The sequence below is a fragment of the Mya arenaria genome, chromosome 6, assembly GCF_026914265.1.
Source record: "Mya arenaria isolate MELC-2E11 chromosome 6, ASM2691426v1".
Classification (NCBI taxonomy): Eukaryota; Metazoa; Mollusca; class Bivalvia; order Myida; family Myidae; genus Mya; species Mya arenaria.
The window spans coordinates 3,074,627-3,087,037 of NC_069127.1; the positions used below are offsets into that span (position 1 = coordinate 3,074,627).

Here is a 12,411-nt window from a genome sequence, read left to right on the forward strand (position 1 = left end):
AAAGAAAGACATTTTCGATGGTATGCACAATCGTGTCCAAACACCTCATATTTGAGTACCCCCTGTATGTCTACAGGTTTTGACAACCAAACCAAAAAGTCAAAATTATAATTTATTATTGGCGGACGTTGCATTTGGTTCAAGTGCACTAGTCGTTTTGCATTGCCTGCGAACACATAAATTTGTTTTCTGAGGAAATATTCGGAAGGGTAATCGTTGGTTATTTCTCTCACAAGGTACAGTTATTATAGATTAGTTATATAAACATTTGTATATAGTGTTTACTATCAGAAATCAGTATGTGTGCATTAACAGATCATGGCTAACAATCGTTCAATAGATAAGTTAAAATTCATAAAAAATGTACCTACTGGGGTATTCTAAACTGCGTTGTCTTTGAATGTAAAAGGGTATTATAAAACTTGGAATTTCAATCTGATTCATAGCTTTTAGTAATGAACATGGTATAAAATATGTATGATTTATAATATGATTATTTTAGCTATACTTGTAGTATTAAAACATATTCTTGTTACTACTGGGCATGTCCCTATAGTTTCATTGTACCATTGACAAAGTTTCCTATGACCGTCGGACAACACATCTCCTAACGCTATTTTTAAATTTACTTCTCCTAATCCACTCTGCCGTAACTTCGCTATCATCGGCTTTTCCTCGAAACTATTATTTATATTTATCATTAATGATTAGTCGGATGATAATAACTATGATAACTATGACCAGTCAACATCAGACTTACCATGGTCTTGTAACAGGCACAAAGATAAAACTACATATTATAGATATAAATAAACACAAATTAACATACAACTTCACAATATTATCAATTAAATGTATATCAATAAATACTGGGGTCAGCGCTTTGTAACTGTTAGTAAAAGCAATGTATTTATATTTCACGATCAGAGACGATTCACTTGCAGGCTATACCGGTAAAGAACACAGATGAACACCATAGTGGTAACCCAGCAGCCGCCGCGCAGACGGATGCTGATCGGATCCGTCGATGGCCACAGGGATTGGAATAGCGGGATATGTGCTTGCTTCGCCGATTCCAAACCATGTGAGTTACTGTAACACCAGGCCACACTCAGTCATAGCAGTTGGTTAGATAAATACCTATTATTTCCTTATCTCAGTAAGTACAATCTTTTTATCAATGTTTGGACTTATATCCGATCAATGGTTTGGCAATCATTTTAACCACAAAGGTTTGATCTGCTTTTTTGCTGGAACTACACTTATCTCTAATCTGAGTTATAGTGCATTGTCATATTTAGATATCCTGTGAAACGCATGCCCTTTGGAATATAAATAGAAGAAGCGTGCAGTATAAAAATAAATGCAAAATGAAATAAGTGTATTTTTACACCATGAATGTCAATGTCCTTGTCGGGATTTCTGTTATATTTGTTATTAGCTGCCTTATTCCTAAACATGCAATAATGATTTGTTCGAATTGTAAACTTTCATTCAACCCTTGTTTTCTTTCAGTGACGATGACGTACTGCTGCCTGGCGTGCGTAGTCTGTGACATCTCGAACCGGATGGGAGAATGTTTGTTTGTGCCCTGGTTTGTCCCCTTGGGTTTAATTGCTCTCAGGGCTAGAATAAGGACGCTTGGAGGTATCAGGGTACGTTGAATGTGATTAGTAACTGTTATATATTCATTCACACAGGAGAGTGTATGCACATGTCCTTGTCTGTCATCGATGGTCGTATGACCCCCATCACACGCACAAGGACGCTTGGGGTTGTTCAGGTACGTTGAGATAATAAGCTGTTATATATCAGAACAGACAAAGGAATGTATGTTCATGATCTGGTTTGTCAACGCGGGTCTTTTTGCTCCCAGGAACCGAACAAAGAGGCTTGGAGGTGTTCATGTACCTTGAGTGTGATAACCCCCATAATGCCCATCTGTTACAGGGCTCTATATACGGGGATTGAATGGTAATTCATGTTAATTCCGTCTGTTTCAGGGTTCCATCTGCGTCAAAAACATGGCAATGCACCGATTCCCGTTAATTGTAACGGTTTAATTTGCGGCGACTGCTAGGCAATACATTGTATACCCGTCAGTTGTAACGGTTTTATTTGCGGCGACTGCAAAACAATACATTTGCCTGTCTGTTTCATGGTTCCATCTGCGGCGACTGCATGGCAATGAATAATATTTCGGTATGTTTCAGGATTCAATCTGCGGTGACAGCACGGCAATAAATGTTATGCCCGTCTGTTTCAGGATTCCCTCTGCGGAGACTGCAAGGCAATAAATGTTTTGCCCGTTTTTTACAGGGCTCCATCTGCGGCGACTGCATGGCAATAACGTTTTTTTTCGTATGCTACAAGGTTCTATCTGCGCCGGATGCATGGCAATAAATGTTATACGCGCCTGTTTCAAGGATCCATCTGCGGTGACTGCATGGCAATAATTGTCATCCATGTCTGTGACAGGGCTCTATCTGCGACAACTGCATAGCAATAAATGTTATGCCCGTCTGTTTCAGGGATCCACCTTCGGCGTCTGCATGGCAGTGAATGTTATGCCCGTCTGTTTGAGGATTCCATCTGCGGCGACTGCATGGCAATAATTGTTATTTTCATTTGTTATAGGGATCCATCTGCGGCGGCTGTTCTGCAATAAATGTTATGCCAGTCTGTTTAAGGATTCCATCTGCGGTGACTGCATGGCAATGACTGTTACTTTTGTTTGTTGGAGGGATCCATCTGCTGCGACTGCATAGCAATAAATGTTATGCCCGTCTATTTAGCGTTCCATCTGCGGTGACTGCATGGCGATAAATGCTATGACCGTCTATTTCAGGGTTCCATCTGCTTTGACTCCATGGCGATAAATGCTATGACCGTCTATTACAGGGTTCCCCCTGCGTCGACTGTATTGCAATAAATGGTATGACAGTCTGTTTAAGGGTACTATATGCGTTGAATTCGGGATTCCATCTGCGGTAAGTGCATGGCAATAAATGTTATGATCTGATCGTCCATCTGTGAAGACTCCATTGTGTTGTCGTGCTGTCCTCTATGTGCCATTTGTCAGATGCAGAGAGAACTTGAAGCTATGGGCCTCTAAATTGACCAGCAATCCGAGCCATTCATGTTAGTGATATGATCTGGAAGAGATATCATAATGATCATGTTTCTCGCACATAAAAAAGAGCATGAATGTTTTAGTTTTGTAATCGGAGAACTTTTGTATAATTTAAAAGAATGTCTGTATCTGTGTTTATTACATAAAATGTAAAAAGACATTTACTGTGTGTTTTGTCGTTCCAAGTATTTTCTTGGATGGTGGCAGCTATAGCTAGCATTATCAGTCTAGTACCGGGGGTGCAGTCTAGTTTCGGGGGTACTAGTACCGCGTGTATGGCCTAATATCGGTGTTAAGATCAGGTACAGTGTAGTTTCGGGGGGTAAGGTCTCATACGGGGCTAGAGTCTAGTACTGGGGATATAGTCTAGTACAGTGGTATCGTCTAGTTCCAGGGATATCGTTTAAAACCGGGTGTAGAGTACCGGGGATATGGTCTTGTATCAGTTGTATAGTCTAGTAGTATATCAAATTCTTGACAATTTTCTTTTATATTTGATTAAATGACACTGGGCATTAAAATTCACATGTGTATTGGTCAGATACCTTAAGGGCCATCCTTAGTGCAAAAGTCGGTGGGGAAAGTCAAAAATTAAAACGTTTCGAAAGTTCATGTTTATTTTGTTTTTAGGAACGATCTTTTATGGGAGTTATTGTGACATGAGTTGAAAAAAATTACAAAAGAAGATTTTAACAGATTTTGTATCAAAAAGGATACACATTCTTTTGAAAAAGTCTGTCGACATTATTACTTTGTTTTGCATCAAAATGCCCAAAACCACCTAACCAACAATGTCGTGAGGTTATTTGATGATATCTTTTCAAATAAGGAAGTTATTTAAAAAATAATAAAAATTAGTGGATCAAATTCATTTCCTGGTTACAAAAATGCAAATATATTATTTTTTGAAGACAGCTGCAATCACCACAAAGCCTCAAGACATTTTTTGATGGGGTAGTTCCGATGATTTTAACTCATAAACATATTCATTTTGTATTAAGGCATTTGCAGGGAAACTGATTAAAATCTGGTTAAATCTTCATTCGTAACAACTCCCCAACTCCTAGTAACCGCTTCACATGTTGCAAAGGATAAATGAATAATGCTTCCTAAATATTGAATCCCAAAACTAAATAAAATTGATGTATTAAACATTTTAAATTTTGGTCCTTCAAACGGCGTTTGCATTGTGACCGGCCCTTCAAGGGAGGCTTTGCTAGAATAGTTCAATTTACAAAACCCATCTGTGTATATTCTTCAGAAACAAAGTACATTATTTTCTTCTGTTAAAAGTTTATATATCAGTTCCGTCTTGTCGTCGATAGTGTTTCATTATTGATGATGACTTTCTGATGCCTGCGATCCATTTGATGTGGTCTGAGTTCTTTGTATACTGTACGTCTCTCGTTGAGTGTCTGGTAGGCCTAAGCCATGTGACTCTAAACAGGGTGTTCGCAAATTGCTTGGCTAATGAGCTTAAACCTGTATTTTCCACTGTGAAGGAAAATATCCCTCTCAGTGTCATTTAATTACACATTATTTTATATTAGCTTTAGTACGTTTGGTACGTTGAAACAAATTCAACTGACGTGTGCAAGAATACCGAAACAAAACAGTTGTTTGTTACTGAACAGTCTAAATCGCGTAGAAGCAAGTGTAAAAAGACCAGGCCAACGTGAATAAAGAACAGTAACAAAAGTATAGAACAAGGATTTCAAAAAGAGTATACCATTGTTGACGTTATTCACCACGTGGAATTATAATATTGAAAAAGACCTAGTCCATAATATAACAGTGTTCAATTGGATGTCCCTTAATCCTTTTGTGATACCGGTAATGTTTACTAATGACAGTGACGTTTCTGCAGATTGTTCTAGAAACGGGTGGAAGGTCTTGCCCGTCTTGGTCACGGCTGCTGAAGGTGTTCCAGTTCTGAAATACATGTACAGAGATGTGATGGAGAAATACAACACCACCATCTATGCTTACAGCAATGCGGACATCCTCTTCACCGACACTCTACTAGATAGCCTTGGCCAGATCATCACAAATATCTCTCTAGATCTCACTCAGCCTGCATTAATGGTTGGGAAAAGAACCAACTTTAAAAACTTTACATCAGATGAAGGAAGTACTTGGTATAATATAACTAAGACTGCAAAAGATAGGGGCACATTGTATACTATTTGGGCATTAGACTATTTTATTACGACTAGATCGTTTCCATGGCATGACATAGCCGAGGTTGTAATTGGAAGGCGAGCTTATGATAATTGGTTAGTTTTTCATTCCCGAAAAATGAATTATTCTGTGATAGATATTACAAGCACAGTGTTAGCTGTTCATCAAACGACAAAAGCAGGAAATAACGAAGGTCGTAGTCATAAAAGCAGTGACTACAATCATAATTTGTACAAAATGGTGAAGTACCACGTTGGTGTTATCGCATGTGTAGAGAAATACACAAAATATGAATATAGTAAATTTAGTATAAAAACTCGTGATTACCGGAAAAGTTGTGAGGCCAGTTGAAGTGAAATGCAGCAGAAACGTCAAGTTAAATATAAATATGAAAGAACCTGCTTATTACGAAGCAGTAAAATTTGCAGTCGCAATGTGATTTATACGAGTATATATGTTTTTAATCAATTTAAGTGTTAAAATAGGTCAAAAAGATAAGAGAAGTAATTTGGTTATGCATAACAATACATTAGTTTACATCACTAGAACATTATGAGACTTTAATGAACCCCAAATACACTTTTATACACCAATTATATTTCGCTTTAGCAGAAAATTGTCTCTTTTAAATCATTTCAAGCTTTATTGTCCGCAATTGTTAGAATGTTAGGCCGCTAACTTCACGCCGCTAGCCCGCTAGGCCGCTATGCCGCGAACTTAACGTACATTTACTCAATGGACTTTACAAACGATAAACATTGTTTAAGACTGTCAGCTGCAAAGCCGACAGGATTTAGAAAGCCACATTGCAGATGTGCGACGCGTGCCTGACGCGGCAAGGTTTACCTTATATTATTAAACAACACCACCTGCGTATTAACGGAACTACTTTCATACATATGGGGGTGTAATTTGCAGAATAGTTGGACTTGTAATGTAATGAGTCTAATTCGAGAATTTAAAGTTAAAATCATATTTACATAAGAAGACAATTTACGTTCCAACCACAGGTAGCTATGCTCTTATATTTGCAGGAATTTACTATTCATGAACGGTTTTGCTGTTTTTTTTCACTGAGATAGTCAGTAAGCCATAATAATAGGCAACCGGAAATACCACTTTCAGGAAGCTTGAAAAGAAGTCCTGCATGCCATATGCGAATAAAGGCTTTTGAGATGTCACAGAATACTTTCCTCACTTCTTTACCCGCATCTAGAGTAGACAGAAATAGTGAGTGAGTGAGTGAGTGATAGATAGATGGATGGATGGGTGGATGGATGGATTCAAGCTGATTAGCACTGGAATTCTGTGAAACAAAGCCTGACTGAAATGGGGTTAAGAAGTCGTTATGACAGAAGAAGTTGAACATGTGATACAAATTTCGTTCTTATACCTTACTAATAAATTCCAACAGGGATATTGGACGGTTATTACCGACAACTTGAGGAACTGATTTCTTAAAAATCGCGCAAACATGAGCCAGTTTCCACTATTTAGGTACTTAAAGTTATCAGAACGAAGAGAGTAATTAAAAAGATCTCAAGACAACCAAACTTAAAAATGTCATTTATAATTCATTCTGATATTATTTTTATAGTTAATGATTCGTTCGGTTTTTAGTGCAATTTGTTTATGAACAGTTATCAATGATGTTTTATCAGTGCATCTATCTCCAAAAAAATAACAAAACACTTTTATTTTGAGCTGGGCATGAATACATAATCAAATGACTATGCCGCCATTTATTGAATGAACATTTAAAAGGTCGAATGTGTTAGTAGACCACTCCGTTTTCTTGACGACAGGCCGATTTCCAGGTAATAATGAGGACCACGCTAGTTTCTTGACAAATTTTGGGGGTTGGTGGGTGGGGTAAAAAATATCTTTAAATTTGAAAATTGTTGTGTGAATTTTCTGGAAAGCTTGTATTACGTATAACAACGGCAAACAGTTCAAAATACACTTAAACGATGATATAACATTCTACTTTTGCTCGAACAGTTGTGTTCGTCTGTAATTTGTTTGGTATGGAAGCAAATGTTCGAACATTCAGTTTCAAGATAAAGAAAATGTTTGAAAAACTCGGATAACCATTGTCCTCATAAACGTAATTAAAGCAACTGTGCACCAGATGATCAATTTGAAAGAAAAAAGAAAATTGTCGAAAACTGTCATAAACTTGGTATTAATGTGTACAATACATTGAAACTTACTAACTGAAGTACCACATAGTTTACAATTTATTTAAGATTAGCAGTTATTTCGTATTTTTCCATTAAAAAAAGATTACTGGGTATGTACCTAGTAGAATTCATTCATTATGCGTGATTGGCTAGTTTGTGTTATTACGTGATATTACTGTTTATAGCTCAATTATGTCACCCGATTGTAGTAAGTCGTCGTAAATCTGGTGAACAGCTACTTTAATTTCCAAATATATCTTAATTTATTTTTATGTGACATTTCTTTAAATTTTAAACATTTTATTTGCCAACATTTTCTGGTTCAAAGTGAAATGTTCTTTTTAGATCAAAGGGAAGTAACTCATTTCCTCGACAACTAGCTATCTATCTATCTTCCATGAATGGATCTATTAAAATTGCAAAACTGTCAACGCCCAAAGCGGCCTAATTAGTATTCATTTAGTTATCTAAAAAGAACAAGTAAGCTAGCTTCCTGAAAGTGTTTATAGCCAATTTTCGTAAGAAACTAACTTTCGTGTTGACGTTTATTACACATAACTTAAAAACGAACAACATGTTCATATTCATGTCATGTTGTTTTATTTAATCACTTTCGGTTGAAATTAAAGCGATTATGCTACAAATATTCATATTTATGTAGCTTATATAGGGAACTCCTATCTTATTTGCCAATCGGATTCGCTTCATGCTCATCAGTGTAAATCAAAATTACATAATGGCGCAAGTCTGCATTTTTAATAAGGAAAACCTTTCAAGTTAGTGAGCTATCTTTTATTTATAATTATGCTTATCAAAAACATTTTCAAAAAATGCAATCAGATCATAAAATTGCAAAGTATGTTTCTATTGAGAAGAAGTGCATATAATAGAATACTATTAGCAAACTATTTCAAATAATTGCAGATCACCACCGCCCGTGTTAAACCACGCTTAGTACAGATATGATTTATAAATGCATCCTTCAGATTAAGACGTAAAGTCAATATAATTCCTCAAAATTAAGATATTGCTTGTTGATATCATGAGAAAGTGTGTGTTTATATGATGATTATACTTAAAGGCATGAAATAAGATATATAATGTCATGGTTTTAGTTTGAAGTATTTTGAATTAATACACAAAGAAAATGCTATAAGTTGTTATGATGTGGAGTGATGTGTCCACATGGGTAGTATACAGGCATCAGGCTTCTTGTTGTAAGCGTCAGGCTGATGATTATTTGGGAAACGGGGATAGTTCAATATGATGATGTTGTGGCATCTGGCGCTAAATTTTAAAACTAAGGTCTTCTCCAGTATATCGTTTCTTTCTGTAAATGTATTGCCTTTTGTACAGAGAGCGTTATTGGTGTTATTTATTGACTTCACGTGTCTATCAAATTCATCAACAAGAAATGGTGGCAAGTATCTTGAGCGAATACAGGGATTAAATCTCTTTTTTAAACTGTTTAGCGCGCTCAATTAATTCATTGTAATATTTCAGTACTTGCACCAGCTGTTGTTTTAGTTAATTTATTGTTGTGTTGGGGAGTTTACCTTGGTGCTTAACTGCATAAGGTACTCTGAATTGTATTCCTTCGTCTGCAGATAGAGTTGGGATCTCTAATCATCGAAGTACTTGGGGTTTACCTGTAAGTTTAATATGATTGTATTTGTTTTATTATAAATTTTCCCCAAATAAATGCATACTTTGACAAAATATACCTTTTACGTTTTTTTCTTTATTCGGGATTGTATTTGAACCATGCAATTATGTTTAAAACAGTATCAGAATAAACTCGTATTGGAACTATGTGACCCTGTTTAAAACTGTGCCGGAAGAAACTCGTATTGGTATCATGTGACCATGTTTAAAACTGTACCAGGATAAACTCGTAAATAAAATGATACCGTGCGTTGATATACTTGAAGTACTTGAAACATACTAGATCGTATCGACTGTGCAATTGAAATTGCCAGCAGTCAAGACCTCTCGGCCATGGAGATTACTGACAAAAAAGGACTGTTGAAAGATAATTCATTGCAACATGCGAATGTTATGGAAGAAGAGTTGTCTCCCCTGCCACACGCATATTTATAAAAAAGAGATTTTGTCAGTCAATTGTCAACTGGTTTTTATAATTTTGAAGTTTAACCGAAGAGTACCGCGGTTGCCGACTATGCATACATGTAGGCTATTTAGGATAGTTTAAAATACGCATGAAGCATTGTGACTTTATAATGGAATGAAAAGGTACCACTTTTGATGAGTGAATTAATCCTAATTAAAATGCCGATTAAAGCTTTGCATTAATTGATAAAATTTCATACTTTACTGTGTCATTACAAACTTCTCTAGACTTCTTGTTCTTGTTGTGTCTGAAAAATTAAACGTGTTTAAATACTTTAATAAGTGTGAACATAGCTTGGAACTGTGTTTTTGCTCACCATAAGGCAGTAACCCTTTCTTTGATTTACTGTTGTGCGTTGACTAGTGTGCCTTTGAACAAGTATATGTTTATTTATTCAGCTATTGGTCTTGTCCTGGTATTTGCAGTGGTCGTATTCACATATACAACACATCTCGTATTACACAACTTTAAATTGAGAGCTAGATAGATATTGGTTATGCGACAATACAATCAAGAGCCACAGTAATCGTCAAGAGCCTCAACTTATATATTATTTGCAAACATTATCTGAAACAACTATATATCTTTCAGGATTATAAACAATACTATTGTTCATGAAATCATTGAATATATAATGCATGTCTGTTAAGATTATAATTCCTGTGCATACAATTGATTCATTACACGTTATAACTACCTACATGGAAACATGTTATATGTTTCAAATGATAAACATTCTTGGAAAAAAATGTACCAGAAATGTTTATAAACATGATTTTGCGGTCAATCATGCACATCGTCACTCACCTGTCGGAACATATTAAAGATTCCAAAATAAAAATAAATGTTAAGGTTCTCTAAGTCAAATCGTAAGAATAATTGTTGTAAGATTAACCAAAAATACTCGCAAAACGTTTGTAAGACTTTCGTTTTTAACGGACGTTACTCGTGGGTTTATCGTATTATCGTATGAAATTCATTTCGATCTTAAGGCCTTATTTGTACATGCTGGAACTAATGAGAGGTTATGAGCAGATATACTAGTTTAAACCCTCAGTAAACTCGTGTTCAAATTTCAAGGTATTTATGCTATCATTTATTGATAAAGCTATTCTGATGCGCGTGTGGTCTGAGTGTGGTGTCTCCCTTCTATTGTCGTGTAGGTCCTTGTTCCTCTAAACAGGGTTAATACTTCGTTACTACTGGGCTTTTCCCTATAGTTTCATTGTACCATTGACATAGTTTCCTACGACAGTCGGACAACACATTTTTTCTCCCACCTCAGATAAGTGGATTCAATATATTAACCATGCTAGAAATTTTTATCTTGCCCACGGCCCAATACCTCCCTTGTTGAAGACTGCCGACTGTAGCATCATGGAAACCTTGTCCTGTGGCAATATTTAGAATGCTTATTAATGATTTTTCGCTTCAAATGTCAACATAAAACAGTTTTTACGCACCTTTCAAGAAATAATGCTTCACCCTCTTTAGAACTATTTAAAGATCGGTTTGACTATTACCATAACTTGTATTAATGCGCGCATATCCATGACAACCACGAATTGTCGCATATCCATACGCAATTATTCTCACTAAACACAAAAGGGTTCCAGCAAAAACACATTTTTTTCTTAATTTTGTTTAACTGAGGTGGGAGAAAAAGCATCTACTATACCCGCTCGTGTAAGATTAGTTCATCCCGACCCTCGCGCAGAGTGTTTTGCGGAAACTAGGTAAACCTCGTTTCCACAAAACACCCTACGCTCGGGTCGGAATGAACATATATTACACTCTCGGCCATGAAGATTCTTATAATCTCTGAACGCTACTTTCTAATACACTTCTCACAAGTCTCAGCTTCTAGTATTCTTGCACTAAAATGCATTCCGCCTAAGATGAAAATCAGAAATGCTTGTATACAATTTCACGAGTGTCATAGAAAAAACTAATGTAGATTTTCTATGATCACGAGTGAAATTAAATACGATTTTAGACTGAAATAAACAAATGTTCTGTTTCTTTTATGCTTATTTTGGGGTTTCTACAGATTTTTAATTTATTACTTAATTACCCGTTTATTCAAAAAGGGTGATATTTACGCCGCTATCCGTGGGGCGCCCCTCACGCAAAGTTATAGCTGTCAATTTTTCTATTTCCCGTTTGTTGAGAAATAGTTATCTGCTATTCATTCTTATTGTGTATTATTCGCTCGTTTTTCAGTGCAAAGCTTTTATGAACAGTAATCAATGAAGTTTTATAAGTGCACATATGTTTCAAAAATAATGAAAACACTTTTATTTCAAGTGAGGCATGAATACATAACCAAATTACTATGCCGCTCAGTGCCGTAGCCAGACTTAAAAAAACATCGAGGCAGAACGGGGGACCCGGGTGCATGGCCCACCTGGAAATATTTTTTGAGTATCTGGTGGAATTAAATGCATAAAAATATAACATTTAACATTTTTAGTTCACCCATTGATGTCCGACTCCAGGTCTTAAGCCGCCTCAGTGAACGGAAACACAAGTGCAAGAACCAACAGGCAGACACATAATTAATTTGAATATTCTTGAAATGTTGGGGATAAAGACTTCGTCACATGCAGCTGCACCTTATTCCAGCGTCATGATTTTGGTACAGTTTTTATTTAACATGGTCTATCGCAATACTTCCTGTTCAAAATCTCCAGGATTCAGCAAGTCATCTAGAAATGCCTCCTTTGTTTGATCTGTTAGTGCGGAGTCAAGAGTTTACATTTGTCCGGGAAGAAGAATTGTTC

At 36.2% G+C, this 12,411-nt stretch overlaps 2 protein-coding genes across 2 annotated transcripts; both read left to right on the forward strand.

Annotated features, from left to right (window-relative positions):
- Positions 1-966: 966 nt before the first annotated feature.
- LOC128236700 (placenta-specific gene 8 protein-like) lies at positions 967-3,293 on the forward strand. The gene is made up of 4 exons (XM_052951770.1): positions 967-1,084; positions 1,516-1,655; positions 2,638-2,653; positions 3,039-3,293. The coding sequence occupies exons 1-4, from the start codon at positions 967-969 to the stop codon at positions 3,113-3,115; spliced, it is 351 nt and encodes a 116-aa protein (XP_052807730.1). The 3' UTR covers positions 3,116-3,293.
- Positions 3,294-4,503: 1,210 nt separating this feature from the next.
- LOC128236861 (uncharacterized) lies at positions 4,504-5,665 on the forward strand. Its single transcript, XM_052951986.1, has 2 exons — positions 4,504-4,551; positions 4,856-5,665. Exons 1-2 carry the CDS (start codon positions 4,504-4,506, stop codon positions 5,663-5,665), a joined length of 858 nt encoding a protein of 285 aa, XP_052807946.1.
- The last annotated feature ends 6,746 nt before the right edge of the window (positions 5,666-12,411 follow it).

Coding starts and splice junctions, on each gene's coding strand:
- LOC128236700 (XM_052951770.1), top strand. CDS start 967: ATGAACACCATAGTGGTAACCCAGCAGCCGCCGCGCAGACGGATGCTG. Junction 1,085..1,515: donor CTTCGCCGATTCCAAACCAT/GTGAGTTACTGT, acceptor GTTTTCTTTCAG/TGACGATGACGTACTGCTGC.
- LOC128236861 (XM_052951986.1), top strand. CDS start 4,504: ATGTGGTCTGAGTTCTTTGTATACTGTACGTCTCTCGTTGAGTGTCTG. Junction 4,552..4,855: donor CGTCTCTCGTTGAGTGTCTG/GTAGGCCTAAGC, acceptor GATTTCAAAAAG/AGTATACCATTGTTGACGTT.